The sequence below is a fragment of the Equus quagga genome, chromosome 1 (assembly GCF_021613505.1).
Source record: "Equus quagga isolate Etosha38 chromosome 1, UCLA_HA_Equagga_1.0, whole genome shotgun sequence".
Lineage (NCBI taxonomy): Eukaryota > Metazoa > Chordata > Mammalia > Perissodactyla > Equidae > Equus > Equus quagga.
In genome coordinates this window covers 43,279,476-43,295,993 of record NC_060267.1, presented here as the reverse complement: position 1 = coordinate 43,295,993, position 16,518 = coordinate 43,279,476, and the positions used below count along the sequence as shown (strand labels likewise).

The 16,518-nt window shown below is 38.4% G+C and overlaps 1 protein-coding gene across 2 annotated transcripts; it reads right to left on the bottom strand.

The window, feature by feature from the left end:
- Nucleotides 1-934: 934 nt before the first annotated feature.
- WBP11 (WW domain binding protein 11) lies at nt 935-16,455 on the bottom strand. 2 transcript variants are annotated; one of them, XM_046677890.1, is made up of 12 exons: nt 16,306-16,455; nt 14,266-14,372; nt 13,713-13,744; nt 12,530-12,623; nt 9,719-9,915; nt 8,481-8,614; nt 8,070-8,269; nt 7,352-7,543; nt 5,054-5,155; nt 4,338-4,631; nt 3,154-3,336; nt 936-1,966 (listed from the first exon to the last, which is right to left on the bottom strand). In XM_046677890.1, the coding sequence occupies exons 2-12, from the start codon at nt 14,327-14,329 to the stop codon at nt 1,533-1,535; spliced, it is 1,926 nt and encodes a 641-aa protein (XP_046533846.1). In that variant the 5' UTR covers nt 14,330-14,372; nt 16,306-16,455; the 3' UTR covers nt 936-1,532. The 2 variants fall into 2 exon arrangements, with proteins under 2 accessions (XP_046533854.1, XP_046533846.1); XM_046677898.1 differs by lacking the exons at nt 13,713-13,744; nt 16,306-16,455 and having other exon boundaries at nt 935-1,966.
- Between the last annotated feature and the right edge of the window lie 63 nt (nt 16,456-16,518).

Here is a 16,518-nt window from a genome sequence, read left to right as displayed (position 1 = left end):
CTATAGAGTGCTTTGGCAGGATTTGCTTCAATCTGAAGGAATAAATAACTTCTAAGCAAAGGCACATACACAAAAGATCTTGGAATAAAAATCTAAAGATCCATCCAAGAACTCAGTTGCAAGAAAATAAAAGCCTTACTGTATTGTACTATTTGTTTAGGACATCACTTACCAATTTTCATGGTATAGAATTCACATGAAAGGCATTCAGGATATAATGGAAAGAATAGGTGCCTGGCCTAAAATAATGCACGCTTTGTCTCATTGTGTGTGTGTGTGTCTTGGTGTATGAAATACACAGTCTGGCCCACTGGATAAATCAGGTGAGCCCTTTAGCTTCAATACGCTCCTCTGTAAAATGGGGAAAATATGTGTGAAAGTCATCCCCCAGTATTACTGGGGTAGATGAATTACTCATTAAAGCACTTTGTAAAGAAAATGATACCAATGCAAATTAATAGTGTTAAGCATTCTTATTCATTTTATGTGCTTTTAAAAATAAAAGCTTATAAAGTTGAAAATTCAAAAAAAAGTAATCTTTTCCGATTCTCTAGTAGTTTACAAATGGTTTAAAATAATCTTTTGTTATTCAATTAAAATCACTTCCTAAAGCTCCAGGGGAAGTAAGTAATCTTCGAGGATAATACATAGCGTCTTCTTAGCAATAAATAATACCTCTCAATTTCTCTAAAGCCAAAATGATATTCCTGAAGGAAAATAATTATTTCTCTTTTTTGTCTCTTAAAACTCAAAACATAGTTTTAAGCACATTCTTTCCTTTTCTTTTATTGCCTAAGTTTCAGGTGTACAGCTAACCACATTTTCAATAAAATTCTCATTCTGTACCAGAAATGTTATTTCCTTAAAACCCAAGTTTTGAATACTTGCTTCTTTTCTGACCATAAAACAGATGTCATGTTTATACATTATCAGTAACACAGAGGATTCTGGTGTAGAACATTTATTTATTTATTCCATGAAACACTCAAAGTTTAGGTCAGTGGGAAATAATTTTAATCAAAGAATTGTACATTTTCTTCCCACGTATCTTGCTTTGTAATAGGAAATGACATTGAGATTCATTTCACTACAATATTACAAAATATTTACAAGAAAATATTAAAAATAACTCAAACACGAAAGGCAAGATGGGGTGAAACAAACCGGTTTTCAGAAATCTCTACTCTAGTGCCCACAGCACACAAGAAGAGAATCAAAACAAATAAGTAACAAAGAAGCCCCTGATCGCAAGTTTCCAAAGAGCGGGAGAAGAGGAAGGAACGGGATGAGAATGGCGGTGTGAAAGGGACCGGATGTTAGCAGCACTGCTTCAATGACCAATCTATTCTGAATGAAATACCCTCTCTCATATGCAGTAAATGCTGAACAAGGCTAAACTTTAGGATATTCCTTAAACAGAAATTAGAAAATACCCTGACAGCGAAAGCAGCTCTTTCACCTAAGTATAACAAGAGCCTCTTTCTCCATGAACCGCGGATGTGAACAGAAGCCCGTTCTGCCATCGAAGGCTGTCACAGTAGCCCTTCCATCTCTTTCATGAAAGCTTCATAAACATCATCCTTAGTTTGTACTGAGACGGGAACAGATGGACCAGACTTGGGGGCTGCTTTGGCAAGAGGTACAGCAGAATCATCCTCTGACTTTCTTTGGGGAGTAGCAGTCGCCCCTTTATTCTCCCGACGTACCCTCAGTGCAGTGGGCACGAATCGAGTAATCTCTGCCTTGGGATTAGTGATCTGTGGCTTGGCACTGATGGTTGCTGTGGCTTTCTTCTCAATGGTGGCCGCGCTCGTATCATCCGCCTTGGGTCGCTGAATCAAATTGGGTGGAGCACTTAAAACCCCGGGGTTCGGCAAGGGAGCTGGCGGGAAAAGCCCAGGTGGGGCAGGTCCAAGTGGAGGCACCAAAGGTGGGCGCATCATGCCAGGACGAGGTGGAGGGATACCTAAATGAAGGAGAAGACAGGCAGATGAACACTACAAGAACTATTAAAATTTAAGTACTACTAAGGATGTTAAAAAACAGGTTGACAATTCTTTAAAAATGGACAATTTACAGAAAACAAGCTGAAATCATGCCGTTTGCTATTTGAAACCCAGAAATATATTCTGATAGTTTGGAATATTTTATTATAAAATGGTATTCACCTTCAGTCTGTACGCTGTACTTAGAGTAATGTTTTCTTCCTCTCTAAATAATATACTACTTTAAAGTATAAAGGAAAATTGAAAACACCACTGGATTCAAATACGATTTCAAAATGGTCAAATTTCAAATATAGGTAGCCCAAGATTCTATTACAGCTGTACAGTGCAGATGCTATCAGGGCCAAGGTTAGGGGCTTGATTCTCATGCATTATTTACTGATTTTCACACCACTCCTCCCCCTAAAAACATAATTCAGTGGGCAAGAACATAATTTTAACCCTGGAATAAGAGAATGTAACTATTAGAATATGTCCCCATTACTGGAAAAGAATTCATGTCCCATTAACAGTTCAGACATACCATCATCATTTACCAAGAATTGCAGATTTTATTTTCTTCAAATACCACTTTCAAGATGGAATATCAAGTACCAAATTTCATCAACCCTAAGATGCTATTGCTTATATGGACTCATAATTATTCCATACATCACTAAGAGGAAAAAAAAATAGTCCAAGCTGGGAAGCTTAAAAGATCTTCACATTAAACTGGGACAGGCAATGTAGTAAACGAGAAATACACTTGCCATACACAATAAGACCACAAGGAAATTTGTATATCTAACCTTGATATTGGGTAGAGAAGGGGAAAAAATTTCCCTTGTGATTTTAAACTTTAAGTTGGTACTCATGCAGATGTATGGAATAACTGTAAAATTTTAAGTGTAACCCTAAAATGAAAAAAATCTCAAATGGAGAATTTAATCCAACGTGGTCTCTAGCAGGGAAAATTCCCTCAGGTGACAGGCAAAATCAAATGCAAATAACTTCTGGAAGAACTCAACTTCAACCCAGGCCAACAGCAATTTAAAAAGACTATTTTAAGACAGGCCTTGATTTCAGGATATTGAAATGTGAAAATATGTCTTAGAGCAAACGGAAAACATAGGAGACAAGTTTTTCTTATAGAAATCAAAAGCTTCACCTGGAGGTGCAGGGGGAGGTAGCCTTGGTGGGGGTCCCCGAGGAGGAGGGCCAGGAGGCAGACCCGGAGGTGGACCTGGGGGAGGGCCAGGGGGTCGGCCTGGTGGTGGACCTGGAGGTAAAAGTCGGGGTAAAGGCCCTCGGAGTCCTGGCATTCCAGGTGGTCTCAGGAATGGAGGAGCTCCTGAAAAGAGAAAAATGATACATTAATGTCAAAGAAATATATAGGAAGTAGTAATTGTGGTATAAAGGTTACTCAGATGTGGTTTGACTTATCACTTTAATCTGAAATCACATAACTTCAAAATCAGATCGAAACGTGTGGAAACAGAATTCATTTGACAAATATGTGAGCACCAGAGATAGGGTACTGAATTTGTTATGGATCATTTCTCTTTATTTCTCAGCACTGACGAAAAAGAAATTCAATCACAGCTCTGCTGGGCTGGAAATATACAAAGATGGAAGGAATTCTTAAATGGTTCCAATATGAAATGAAAATGGAATATAAAGCAAAGTGCTTTAATGATCTCCTGAAATTCATTAAGATAAAGACAAAGACCACTAAGAACGACATAAGATAGGTAATTTTGCTTTGTACCAATAGGAAAAGGATGAACTCAATTGAAGAAAACTTAATTGGCTGACTGTAGGATGAAGGAATAAAATCATAAATAGCTAAGAAATTCTATACATTGTTTCAAATTATAAACTTTTTATATTTTTAAGCTGAAGACTTGATTAACTCCGATCACTTGTCTTTAACTATAAATATTACACTGACATCCAATAATTCCCAACCAAAGAAAGACATACAATAGTATTCACTATGCCCTAGACCCACTGGCAATCAATTTAGAAGTGAGTCAACCTGTCATATTAAAAGGCAGCACTAAAGAAATTCTTTGTGACATACTCCAGTTTGTCAGTTAGAATCAGAACTAAAGAACCCTGAAAAAGGAAGACCTTTGGAGAAAAAGATGGCTGTTAGAAATACTGTGAGTTGTAAACAACGCTGTAGGAATAAACAAGTTGTATTTATCCTTTGCAAAGCCTTGATTTGTTAGGGAACTGCACTAGGAGGAAACAAGAAAACATCAACACTAATGATGAACATTTTCTGGAATGGCTTCACTCTAACCACATTTAGGCTTAATTATTTATTCATAACATGTAAGTACTTACCTGGAGGTGGTCCAGGAGGAAGGCCTGTGGGTGGGCCAGGTGGCCGTAAAGGTGGAGCAGGTGGTGGTCCGAGAGGAGGTGGTCCTGGCATGGGAGGTGCTTGTATCTGAGATGGGGGAACAGACTGTGGGGGAGCTTGCTGCTGTGAAGAAGCAGTAGATGTGCCATCAGAGAGAGATTCCTCTTTATGCTGTTTTTGTGATTGCTTTTCTGCTTCAGAATCATCAGAATCATCTTCATCATCGTCCTCTGAAAATTCCTCTACTTCGCGGCCCTCCTCAGGGATTTCCTGACCTGAAAGAAATTTTAAACCAGGTAAATGGAGTGCTTAACTTTTTATAGCCTGTAAAAGAACGATGCCTGAAGACACATACTCAATGAATGCTTTCTTAAAAAATTAACCAAATAGTCTTCTTCAAAAAAGACTTCAGATGTGAAAGCATCAAATAGTACTCTACTCAAGTATGCTAGTGCAGCACAGTGGAAGAAGCCCAGGCCTTAGAACAAGACAGGCCTAGATTTAAATGCCAGTTCAACCACTTACTAGCTGTGTAACTTTGGGCAGCTTACCGTAACGTCTCTAAACCTTAACATTTATGAAACAAGGATTTATTACTTACTTGAGGGTTGCTGGGATACTAAATGGGAAAATGTATGTAAAGCAACTGGCATGAGGAAATACCAAAAGGTGATTAAATATTCCTTTCCTGCCTTACCTGCCATTCGAAGCATCATGGCTTGAAGAGGAGTTAGCTCCTTCATACTCTTCTTCTTCTTCCTTGATTTCCCAGGCATATCTGCAAATCGTACGCTCAGACCTATGGGGCCAGAGGAGGGAGAGAGTAGGGTGGACTGGGAATCAACAAAATTCAGTAAATGCGTACTATTTAACAAATACTATAAAGTACTAGATATGATTACTGCCTATTTCTTGCCAGAAGATAAGCACCGAAAGAGATAGCCATTTAAAGATAGTAAATGAAGTGCCAATTGGTGGTAAATACAAGCTGCAGTGATTTAAGTTATAAATGTAAAAAACTTAAAGAACATTATTAACATGTTTATGTCAATAAAATGGAACACTCAGACAAAAATAACAATTTTCTAGAAAAATAAAAATTACTAAAATTGGCCAAAGAAGTGATAAAACCAGAACATACAAACATGAAATGGTAGTCAAAGATCTACTTCATAAAAGGCACCTGGCTGATATAATCTTACAAGAAAATTCGGCCAAATATTAAGTTACAGAAATTTCCTGTGAGAGGGCATAGGAAAAGATGGAACGCTCTCCAGAACTCATGAAGCTAGCAGAACCCTGATACCAAAACTAACCTACTGGCCAACATAAAATCTAAGCACACTGAATCCAATAGTGTTTTACAAGAAAAATACATCATAAACACATAAAGTTGGTCCCAGGAATACAGATGAGTTAACATCAGAAAAGCCATCAAGTGGGGCCGGCCTGGTGGCATAGTGGTTAAGTTTCTGTGCTCCACTTCAGTGGCCCGGGGTTCTCAGGTTCAGATCCTGGGCATGGACCTACACACTGCTCATCAAGCCATGCTGTGGCAGCATGCCACATACAAAAGAGAGGACTGGCACAGATGTTAGCCCAGCAACAATCTTCCTCAAGCAAAAAGAGGAAGATTGGCAACAGATGTTAGCCCAGGGCCAACCTTTCTCACCAAAAAACAGAAAAGAAAAGCCATCAATGTAATTTATTACAACAAACAACTTAAAGAAAAACCATAACATCCAAACAGATGCTTAAGAAGTATTTATGATAAAAACTCTTAGCAAAGTAGGACTAGAAGAGAACTTCCTAACCCGACAAAGGCTATCCACCAGACAGTATTAAACATCAAGCTAAACGGTGCAGTGTCAGGAGCGTTCTTAGTTGGTAAACATTTACAGGATAGAAGTTCCATGTGGGCAGGGCTTTAGCTTTGTTTACTCTGCATCATTAGTGTCTGGAAACTAACGCGTTGCACACAGTAAAAACTGCATCAGTTAGGACAGCCATTTTCAGCATGCGTGCACTGACGAGTATATCTAAGAAAAAACATTTGGCGGAAAATGAGGTAAAGACCACACAGACCCAGAGGAACATGGAGTTGCTGTAGTTCTAAGGGCTTTCTACTTTCTAGTACTAGCTCCTACATACGATTGCTCTGTAATTTTTCATTACCAGCTCTCTCTAGCCACCTTTTTAAATTAGCTTTTTGGTTTGCAACCATGATTCTCAAGAAATACAGCAGAAGAAAAATTTGTCATCATTACAAATACTAATATTAGTAGTATAATTAATACAGAAATACTGTGTTGTAGGCTACAAAAACAACTCCAAAAGAAGCTCCAAGACTACCAGGGTATGCCCAATTATACATTTTATATTGCTCACTTCCTGTTACCGTGCTTAAAAATTTCTTGATGAATGTTATAACTACTTTTTAAAAGTACATGTAACTCAGACTGAATTTATAACAATCAAATAAACACATAACATACATTATGGACATAATGATTCCATTAAATCATGACTCTCACTCACAGGTGTACCTGAATTATAATTATGGTTCTGGTGCAGGTTAGGTACCATGAACACGCAAAATTTAAAGTGTTTCAAATGTAGATATTTAAATAGACTTACTGAAAATCAACAGTGCATGTTTTTCTCAATATAGTTACGTGATTATTCTCCTTTCTTTCCTATACATACCCATGATAGTACATCTTTATGCTGTTGAAGAGCTATTATCTTTTTCCCCAAAAGTGGACTTTATTACATAGACATTTTTATTACATACACTGCTGAATTTTTTTCTTTACAAACCACTGCATACTGTGTGTCAAGAACTTGGAGATTTTTGAGACATAAAGATGAACAGAGCTACGATCTCTCCTTTCAAGTAGCTCGCAATTACTTACATAAATGCATTAATAAATCAGGAGATTCAGCTTATGTGCTGTTTATTGATTGATACCATGGAACTTTCCACTGCACATACCTGACTTTTTTTCTTCAGTGGTGTCTCTCTCATTATCATCACGGTGCACAAAGTCATCCCCTTCACTCTCTCCATCTGATCTGTCAGTGTCGCTGTCATCGGTACTGTCATCATGCTTATCTTGATCCATGTCCTCAGGATAGCCGTCATCTTCACTGGTGCTGGAAACATCATCATCGTGACCCCGTTGAGCTGAAAAGGGAGAGGGAGTAAGGAATAAACTGCACTACACAGTACTCCGAAACAAAGAAAATTATGCTAACTCACAATAATGTGTTTTTAAAATTTCTGGATCTGATCTCAGCTATTCATACAGTCTCACAATATTTTCATTTGGCAATAGTTTAAACAGTTCAAATTTGAAAACAAATTCCACTTAGAAACTTGCACACACACACAGTGACTGCATACAATGATGCTCTAGTCTGATGGCAATAAAGATGAAAGGGAAACAGGTGTCCAAGTCTTAAGGAACTGGTAGTTAAGAGGGTGACATATCTGAGAAAAGCCAAATTTAAAGCACAATAAACCTTTCCACACGTCCTTATGGATGATGTTTTTACTTGGTAGATCCTATGATTTATCCATCTCTTGGTATGTACATGGTATCCTCATTTATTTCCCAAGTTCTGAGGGTATTGGACAAGACATTTAACAGGGCCAACATAAAAAAGGACAGTGGAAAGGTTGTAAGAGCAAAAGAACAGTCACTCCTTACCAAGTTCAGGACTGTACAACATGTCTTCATCTCGCCTACGAGCAGGAAGATCTAGGGCAAAGCCCACTTTACGGCCATACATTTGCAAGACCTGAGGAGGAGGCGGACCAGGGGGAGGACCAGGAGGTTTTCTGCCAGGGGGCAAACGTGGAACACCATGTCCAAGAAGAGGAAGTATAGAAACTGCCCGAGTTGGAGGTCTGAAAAGAAAATTTTACAGCAATCATGTTAAGTGATGAGTTATTTACTTCCTCTTCTAAACAATTTTCAAGGGATTTATTTCATATTTAATCAAATGAAGGACCCCCTACATTCACATTGTCTTTTATTTCTAACTGCATTAATTTTGGCACTGGACTGTCAAGAGGTGATTTTAATAAGTGCTATTTGATTATGCTACTGCTTCCTTACCCATAGGCTGAGGTCTTCTTAAGGATGGAGGGTGGCTGGGCACCAGGAAGTGGAATGTCCTGGATTAAGATGTTGGAAGGAGCATGCGGCATATCTGGTAAAGGGATGCTCTCCACTTCCACGTGTTGAGCATTCTGAAACAGAGAGCATCTTTCAATAGTATGATGAGTAATCCACAAACCCAACACTAAAAATTCAATGTCAGCTGTTTCATAACCTCGCTTGCTTTCCATTGAACTAAATATCACGAAAAAACAAGAATAGAAAGGCTTGTCAATACTTCCCAAGAATGTCAATGAATCGAAAAAAATCTTCTCTCCTCTAAAAGAACCAAAACTCAGCTACTGTTCTCCCCTTATTATCAACTAATTCTTTTTGGTTATGGTTTGAAACAGCTGCTGTTTAGAGAAGTCTAACTGTTAAAGCATCCAGTACCAAAGCCACCCTATTTAATATTCTGGATGATAAATACTACTTATCAATTAACTTAAAAAATAGTATACACCCAGTGTTAAAGCTTGGCCTCTAAAGTTAGTCTGCCTTTGTTGAATTTCTGCCACCTACTAGCTGTATGACTAAGCAAATCACCTCAGTTTTCCTATCTGTAAAATGGGACCCATCCTAACTAGTAAAATTATACTAAAATCATACCATTCAGTTTTTTTCCATTTTTATTTTGAGGCAAAATAAATATACAACGAAATGTATAAATTCATGAGTTTGACAAATACATACACCTGTACCCCTTCAGTCAATCCCTAACACTATCCCAAGGCAACCACTATTACAAATTTTTCCTCCATAGATTAGTTTTGCCTTTTCTAGAATTTCACACAAATGGACTCATAACTATGAAAGAAGTGTGGCATGTTTTTGAGATTTAGCCATTAAAAAATTTTTTTAACCCCATGTTGTTTTGAAAATCAGTAGATCAGTCCTGCTCATTGCCAAGTAGTATTCAATTTAATAAACACACTAGTTCGTTTACCCATTACGCTATTAATGGACACCTGAGCTGTTTCCAGTTTTTGGCTACTACTGTTTTGGCAGATAGATTAATTTCTCTTGTATAAATACACAGGATTAGACTTGCTGGCTCACAAGGGTAGGTATATGTTTAATTTGATAAGAAATTGCCAAGAGGAGGAGGTTCAACATCATCAACTCTCCCATTCACAATTTTAAAAGCAAATCTAAACATAACATTTTAGTTTCTCTCTCAAAAGAAACTTGATTACCTTTACAGCATCAAAATATTGGCTAAGTTGAGCCCGTTTCTGTTCATATTCTACTTCTAGCTTTCTCAATTCTTTGTAAATATCTGGATTCTCTTTTTCATAGAGCCGTAGAATACGTTCAAAGGTTTCACGTAGCTTTTTACGCTTGTCTTTTAGCACCTTCTCATTTAACTGTGGCTGTTGAACTGGGTTAAACTCTGAGAGGAAAGAGCAGAGTATGGAATTAAACACAAAAAGGTCACTTCATTTAGGTATCAATAGGTTCTAGCATTACTAAAAATCTCCTTATATGGTAAAACTTAAAAGGGATCTAGACACCAGCTATACTCTTTTCAATTTTATTCAAAAGAACTGCAATAGATCTTTATTACAATTCTACCTTTTCAAGATGGCCATTAATTTTACTTTCTTTCCTAAGACAACTAATTGATATTCATCATCAATGTAATAATAATCAATTTTCGCTCCTCTATGCTAACAACCTGATATAGTGACGCTTCAGACAGACCGACCTGGGTTTATAAATACACTGGCTCTGTCATTTAATTCTGAGATCTTGGGCACTTTACTTGAATTCTCTGATCTTCAGCTTCATCATCTGGAAAACGGGGACATTAACAACTTCACGACAAAGCTCTGATGATTAAATGGGATCACAAAGAAAATATCCACTGGTGTCTGGCTCACCACTTAATTATTATTTTTATAATGGACTGGTGTTCTTTGTCCAGCTACCATATAACCTTTTCTCTTCCCATGTGTTCCACATGGGGCTTAATTTCAGGTCTTTTTCCCTAAAGGGGATTAGCACAAGACTCCCAGGCCTGCCTGATCAGTCATACCTGCTCCCCTCCATCCTTGCCAGTGACTGACTCAGAGATCCACTGGCACATGATCCCAATTGGGACCAGATCCTTCTCTGAGATTTTAAACGTAGGTGTGGGAAGACGGAAGCTCTCACAAGCTGATGTGAAATAAACCTAGAGCTCTCTGTGGCCCTGTCTCTCAAGCACCACTAATTCCACCTCCAATTCTAAGAAGTTCATTAGCAGTATGCTGAATGAAGCTAACAGACAGAAGACCAGAGAGATGAACAGTCTTGATAATGTTACATAGGTTTTCAGGGCTGGCTTCCCTCCGGGATTTCCTAATTATGGGAGTCAATGTATACTTTTTTCTGCTTAACTTGTACTGAGTTTTATAAATGGTAATTAAAGCTGTGATGAACAGTGTTCCCTTCTTTCTTTTCCTTTTTCTTAAATAATAGCAAGTTTAATTATCTACTTCTCTAAATCCTATTAACTATTAACCTTGGTGATTTATTCAAAACCAGAAAAAGGTATAGTCTTACATCATGCTATTCCCAGTGTGATTAATAAAAGTGTTGAATGCCTGAGTATTAATCCCAGCTTTGTCATTTCCTAACAGCACGACCTTGAAAAAAGTATGTAATCTCTCTGTGCCTGCATTTCCTCACCTGTAAAATAGGGACAATACTCCTACCCCCAAAGATGCTGTGAGGACTAACTGATATCATGTAAAAAAATTGGTGCATAGCAAAGAGCTCAATATGCCTCAGTGATTACTATCATCCCCTTGAAAAACCACATAAATTAATTAGGGGTCATTCAATAGGTAATATCCTGACACCCCAGGGATAATAATTTTCCCTAGTGATATTCAGACCAGAGGCAACAAGTGGAGCCAGTTACAGCTGAACTGGGAAAGATGTGGGATCATGCAGCCTGACCCAGAACTTTCACCCAGGGGAGCTACAAAGGCTGTGCCACATTATTTCAGAAAACTTGTAACATCATAACCCCACATAACTGGATTTGTTTGAACCCCATTAATGAATCACTGAGGAGATCCACTGTATTTCTTTCACTTACTATCTCTGTTTTTGGGCAAACCAATGAACCTGTGTGGGTACTTTTCTAAACAAAATTTGTAAAGATAACTTTAATATACAATTAAAAAAAAACGTGGCAGGGAGCAGAAGACAGATTTGGCAAAAACTTGACAGCTGAAAAGCACAGAGGAGTTAACTATTTTATTTTTGCATGTTTGAAAGCTTCCACTAAAAAAGTAGGAAACTAAAAATCTCATATCCTAATGTTAAGAGAATGGATGTTTGTGGGTTGGGATAAAATTTCCAGGGACAGCATCACACAGATGATTCTCAAGCAACTTAGATGCAAGGAAGGATAACATGCAGTTATCTCAAGTGATTGCAGCTATGACAAAGCAGTGACGTTGCAGATGCACATAAAGAGACAAAACTATTCTATTAACATGTGAAAAACAGAGGAAAATCCTAATACGGTATTTTACAAAATCTGGTTTTAAGGTATTTGATTTCTTCTATATCCTTACTAAGTGGTCAATCGTCTTTGGATCTTCTCATTGGAAAAAAATGGGAAACTGACTTATATTCTTAGTGGCTTAATATTTAGTTGCCAATATTAAAAAACAAAACAAGACAGACAACTCCAAGGTGACTTCAAAGACCAGATTTCACTCTTCTCTCGAAAAATGCGCTGGCCATATTTGGCTATCATTACCTTATAACTGCAATTAGCTCAAGCTAAAGAACGGCTTTCCCCTTATTCTAGATGAGATCTCCAGTTTCCAATAGTCGCTGCCCCCCTCTGTCTTCCTGACACTAAAACTAAGTCCAAGCATCACAATGCCATCACGCTTTTCCGTGTTTCTTCCGTCTGTGCTGCTTCACTCATTATTTGCTTGCCTCCCTCTGTGTATCAGACTGTTATCCCTGCTGTAAAATCCAACCTTTTTATACATTCTTACCCATTTCATCCAATTTCTCCATGTCCCGGATAATCTGTTTGGGATCCTTCATCTTTAAAACCGCAGCTCGTACCATCATGCGCTGTTTTTTGTTCTTAGAAAAATAAAGAGCAGCATTTCAAGAAGCTGAACATTCGTGAGTTTCCATTTCAATTAGCTTCAAAAATTTAAACTGTAGTTGAACTTCTCCTTGGTTTCTGATCACTTGTTTCAACCACCAGAAACAGACCTATGTAATTTTTCGCTCTCAAAAATGTTTCAACTTTAGGGGGTTGGCCCCGTGGCCGAGCGGTTAAGTTCGCGCGCTCCGCTGCAGGCGGCCCAGTGTTTCGTTGGTTCGAATCCTGGGCGCGGACATGACACTGCTCATCAAACCACACTGAGGCAGCGTCCCACATGCCACAACTAGAAGGACCCACAACAAAGAATATACAACTATGTACCAGGGGGCTTTGGAGAGAAAAAGGAAAAAAAAAAAAAAAAAATCTTAAAAAAAAAAAAAAAAAAGGTTTCAACTTTAGACAAAAAGATAAATATCTTTATTAAAAGTGTTTTCTTAGGCAAGTATTTCTTTTAACCTTGTGACATCTTTAGCACTTAAAAAAATATTTTAAGTTTTTTTATTAACAAAGTTGCAGGTAAAGTCTAAAATTATATATTAAAGTTTTATAGGATTTAATGCTAAATAATGAAACAACAACACACAACTGAAAACTATTAAAAAATTAAGTTCTCTCAAAGTGTTAAGGCATGACACCAAAAAGTAAATCCTTTCTTTTCCTGGGGAAGCTCTCTGCCACAAACTCAACAGCTACACAACGAGGAAAATGGACATACAAAGCTATTTAGCATCACATTTACTTCCACTCACTAATTCAGTAGCATTTAACAAAGCAGTATAATAAATAGCAAAAAAAATTATTTTCAAAAGTATTTAACTTACCGGGAAAGGTAATCAAATAAACAATGTTATAATAACCCATCACGAGCTTATCTGCAAAGTTCTTTCAGTTCAGTTTCCAAGTATAGTATTTTGGCTTAGTAAATTTTATGGTGTGTTCTAAGAAGCATAAGTATCTTCTCTGGCAAATAACTGGAAATGTTATTTTGAAATCCACTAATCTCAACTAATAAGATGTGCCAAACTACACTCTGATCTAATAGGATACTTCTGAAATCATACCTTCTTTAATTCTCTCTTCCGGGCTTCTTTTCCTGAAGACAGGGAAAGAGAGAATAGAAAACTTTCAAATCTTAAACATTAACATTTTCTACAATTTAATACAGATAATTCTTTACTGTGCAAGGCCTCCCTGTGTGCACTGTAGGATGTTTAGCAGCAACCCTGGCCTCTACCCACTAAATGCCAATAGCATCCTTCTAATTACATCAACTAGAAATGCTCAAGACATTTTTAAGTTTCTTAAAAAATAACTACGAATCTGAAGGAAAAGGGTGCCATAAAATATTAAACAAGAGCTCGCAAAACAATATGTTCACAATTCCAAATACAAAAAGCTTTAAGCCAAGTCAATCAACTTAGAAATACGGGTACTAATCTTTTTTACATTTTAAAGTTTTAATCATGTGCCCACAAGAACACCAGATAACTTTATGCAACTGACTCCTCCTAGCATTGCTGATCTTGTAATTAAGACATAATGAAACAGACTCCTTAAGGTATGCAATTTTTACCACTCCTCTTTCTCCACCATTCCACATTAACAGACACTTACGGGCTTGGTCTGTGGGGTTCATAAATTTTCCACTCTTGGTGGATGATGTAGATCTCCGTCCCATGTTGACAATCTGTATGGTTTACTTGTTCGTTAAAAATAAAAACCTGTGAAAACAACATAATAGCTTATTTTCCCTAAATTTACAAAATTTATTTTTTTTTGCTGAGGAAGATTTGCGCTGAGCTAAAATCTATTGCCAATGTTCCTTTAGCTTATATGTGAGCCGCAGCCACAGCATGGCCACTAATAGACAAGCGCTATAGGTCCAGGCCTAGCAACACAATCCATGACACCAGAGTTGGGTAGGCCGAACGTAACCATTTGGCCACTGGAGCTGGCCCTCTTCCTTTTTATATTTATAAAATTCCTTCCCACCAATATTTGAAAAGAAACATTCATTTCATTATTAAGACCTTGTTCTTTCTCTAGTTTTGACTTTAGTGTCCAGGAAAGATGGCCTCAACCTCTCTGACCATGAAAACCTAGATTTGTTATTATTTACAAAAGTAATGGGTCTGAAAACTACTCTGACTATCATTAGGTCATCAATTTAATTTTCTTCTATGGATTACAGTATTGACTCAACAATTGAAACAAATCATCAGAAAGTGCTTCAACAATGTGACAAAACCATGAACAAGACAGGCCAGCAGTCCTCCTCCTACATCCTCCCTTTATTTGTATGTAGAGTGAAACAGGAATAAAAAGGAAGTGGGGTGATGATCTGCCATCAATGACAAACAGCTCACCCTTGCCTCTCCGCACGGTTTTTCTTAGCATGTTTTCCCAACACCTCTAAGACAGTAAAAACATTATTTAAGCCTATTTAATTCAGATTTAGATTTAATTCTGATATAATTCTTGACTCTCAAGACTCTTGACTCTCAAGCAGCACCTTAAAACATAACTAAAAATGCAAACATTCGAAACGAATATTATATAAGACCTTCCAAAAATGTCAATATTAAGATAAATATTTTTCTTACTAGTACCTACTTGCCTCTTGATTTGTATTTTTCAAGGTAACTGAAAGGAATAATTGTGTTTGAGGGAAAATATTTTGTAAGTCAAAATTTGTATTAACCTAAGACATTATACCATTTCTTCCTCTTATTCCAAATGAATGAGATTGAACTTTTGACTCTCTTTGCAATGATAAAGGTTGACAAATTTTCTTCCCTTTCAAAGCAGACACTTTTAAAGGGTAGGAAAAGGAAGATCATGAGGTAAAAGATCATACAATTATACTTTCCCTTTACGAGATTTTGCCACGCAAATTTATTAGATAATGCCTCTTTCAGCAATTGTTCAATTTCCTTGATTTCTGCTAAATGCTTCAAAGCTGTTCCCGTGGCAACTAATTTACCCTGTCGAAGGTTCCCTTCTAGGAAAAATGGAGTAGGGGAGAAGGGAGGCGGAAACAAGCAAAATTAGTAGAAATAGCAGCTCTTCTTTCTTTGATGGCCTGTGTCGTTTTTGCTTTCCTCTCTCAATTACCCTCAGGCTCATGTTTTGATTCTCCCCTCTCACAACTATAACAGAGAACAGATATGGATTGCAGAGAATTTTTACAGAAGACAGTGGAGCCTCAGTCTGCACAAACTACTTTTTTGTCTAAAAGCAGAAGCGATAGGGAAATCGGGCCACTAAACCATGGGAGAACTCTCAACAGCCAAAGAGGTTCCGGCGGGACGGAGCCCATGTCCACCAGAGGCGGCAACAGCAGCAGTAACTGCCGAAACCATAGCGACGGTTGACCGTGACTCGAGGGACAGACAGCAACACCAAGGCAACCGGTCAACGTGCACAGACAGGAGGCGGGGCTAACCGACCCGGCTAAAGTCAGCCGCTAAGCCGCTGGACGCCGCGCCGCCCCCGGCTCGGGGACCCCCCTCCTCCCCCAGTCTGCGACCCGGGAGACCCCAACTGCGGAGAGGAAGAGCAGGGCAGAGGGGCCTGGTGTCCCCGAGGCAGCCGCGCGGGCCCTGGAAAGGGGCGGGAAAGATGAAGCGGCGGAGAACAGCCCCGCACACTCACACTTCTGCTGGACTCCTGGGACTGCGAGAAGCGGGGCGGGGACGATTCTCGGCCTCTGTGACTTCGTAGGGGCCTTCACCTCTGCCTCCCGGTCAGCCATTGAGCCACCGCCATCTTGAAACCTCGCGCTCCTCCGCCATCCCTACGTCACTTCCTATTCCTACGGGCCACGGATCTCGTAGCGTTTCTCCGCCCTGCAACCATAGAGAGTAA

Excerpts from the sequence above, each read along its gene's own strand:
- WBP11 (XM_046677890.1), bottom strand. The coding sequence starts at position 14,329 with ATGGGACGGAGATCTACATCATCCACCAAGAGTGGAAAATTTATGAAC. Across the intron at positions 9,916-12,529 it reads GGAGAAATTGGATGAAATGG|AGTTTAACCCAGTTCAACAG; the intron begins GTAAGAATGTAT and ends CTTTCCTCTCAG. Across the intron at positions 8,615-9,718 it reads AATATTTTGATGCTGTAAAG|AATGCTCAACACGTGGAAGT; the intron begins GTAATCAAGTTT and ends TCTCTGTTTCAG.